The sequence below is a fragment of the Priapulus caudatus genome, unplaced genomic scaffold (assembly GCF_000485595.1).
Source record: "Priapulus caudatus unplaced genomic scaffold, Priapulus_caudatus-5.0.1 Scaffold76, whole genome shotgun sequence".
NCBI lineage: Eukaryota > Metazoa > Priapulida > Priapulimorpha > Priapulimorphida > Priapulidae > Priapulus > Priapulus caudatus.
The window spans coordinates 510,571-511,186 of record NW_014577137.1 but is presented as its reverse complement, the minus strand read 5'-3'; the positions used below and the strand labels follow the sequence as shown (position 1 = coordinate 511,186).

The 616-nt window shown below is 45.9% G+C and overlaps 1 protein-coding gene across 1 annotated transcript in view; it reads left to right on the top strand.

Annotated features, from left to right (window-relative positions):
• The first annotated feature begins 364 nt into the window (after positions 1–364).
• Positions 365–616, top strand: part of LOC106821520 (metabotropic glutamate receptor 3-like) — a 35,775-nt gene continuing 35,523 nt past the window's right edge. The window contains exon 1 of the mRNA XM_014826369.1: positions 365–373. Within this exon, the coding sequence (XP_014681855.1) occupies positions 365–373 (9 nt within the window). The remainder of the gene's footprint in view (positions 374–616) is intronic.

The window sequence follows — 616 nt, the reverse complement described above, 5'->3', positions numbered from 1 at the left end:
TATCGCTCATATTCGTTTTCTCACTACCTCGCTGTTTTGCTCTCTTGCTGCCTCGCTGCCTCGCTGTCTCTTTCGCGCACTATATCTCCCCTTCCCTCTCTCCCTCCCTCCCAGGGCCCGATGTAGACATGTGGAGGCCCATGGGCAGCCATCATTTGTGGAGGCCCACCCTACCTTAGAAAGAATACTAAAAACTAAAAGATAACAAGACATAGATACATATCATGTGTATAGGGCTATCTTGCAAAATAAAAAAGTTAACTGCAATAAGAGAGAGAATATTGGCTACGTTGAACCGTTGGTACGTTTCCTCCTGTAGTTGACTATACCATTCACAAACAAATACAATATGGGTTATGCCGCTATGTCTTACGTATGTAAGATGTAAAATGCGCACAACAACGGTTTGGTTTTGATTGATACGGGTTGCGTGCATGTTATTCAAGTCAGCCTATATTTTTCCTTAACAATTTTTTTAAAATCAAATATGTGGAGGCTCTTGGTTTGTGGGGGCCCGTGGGCAGCTGCCCACTCTGCCCACTCCTAAATCGGGCCCTGCTCCCTCCATCGCTCCCTCCCTCCCAGAGAGAGAGAGAGAGAGAGAGAGAGAGTAGAG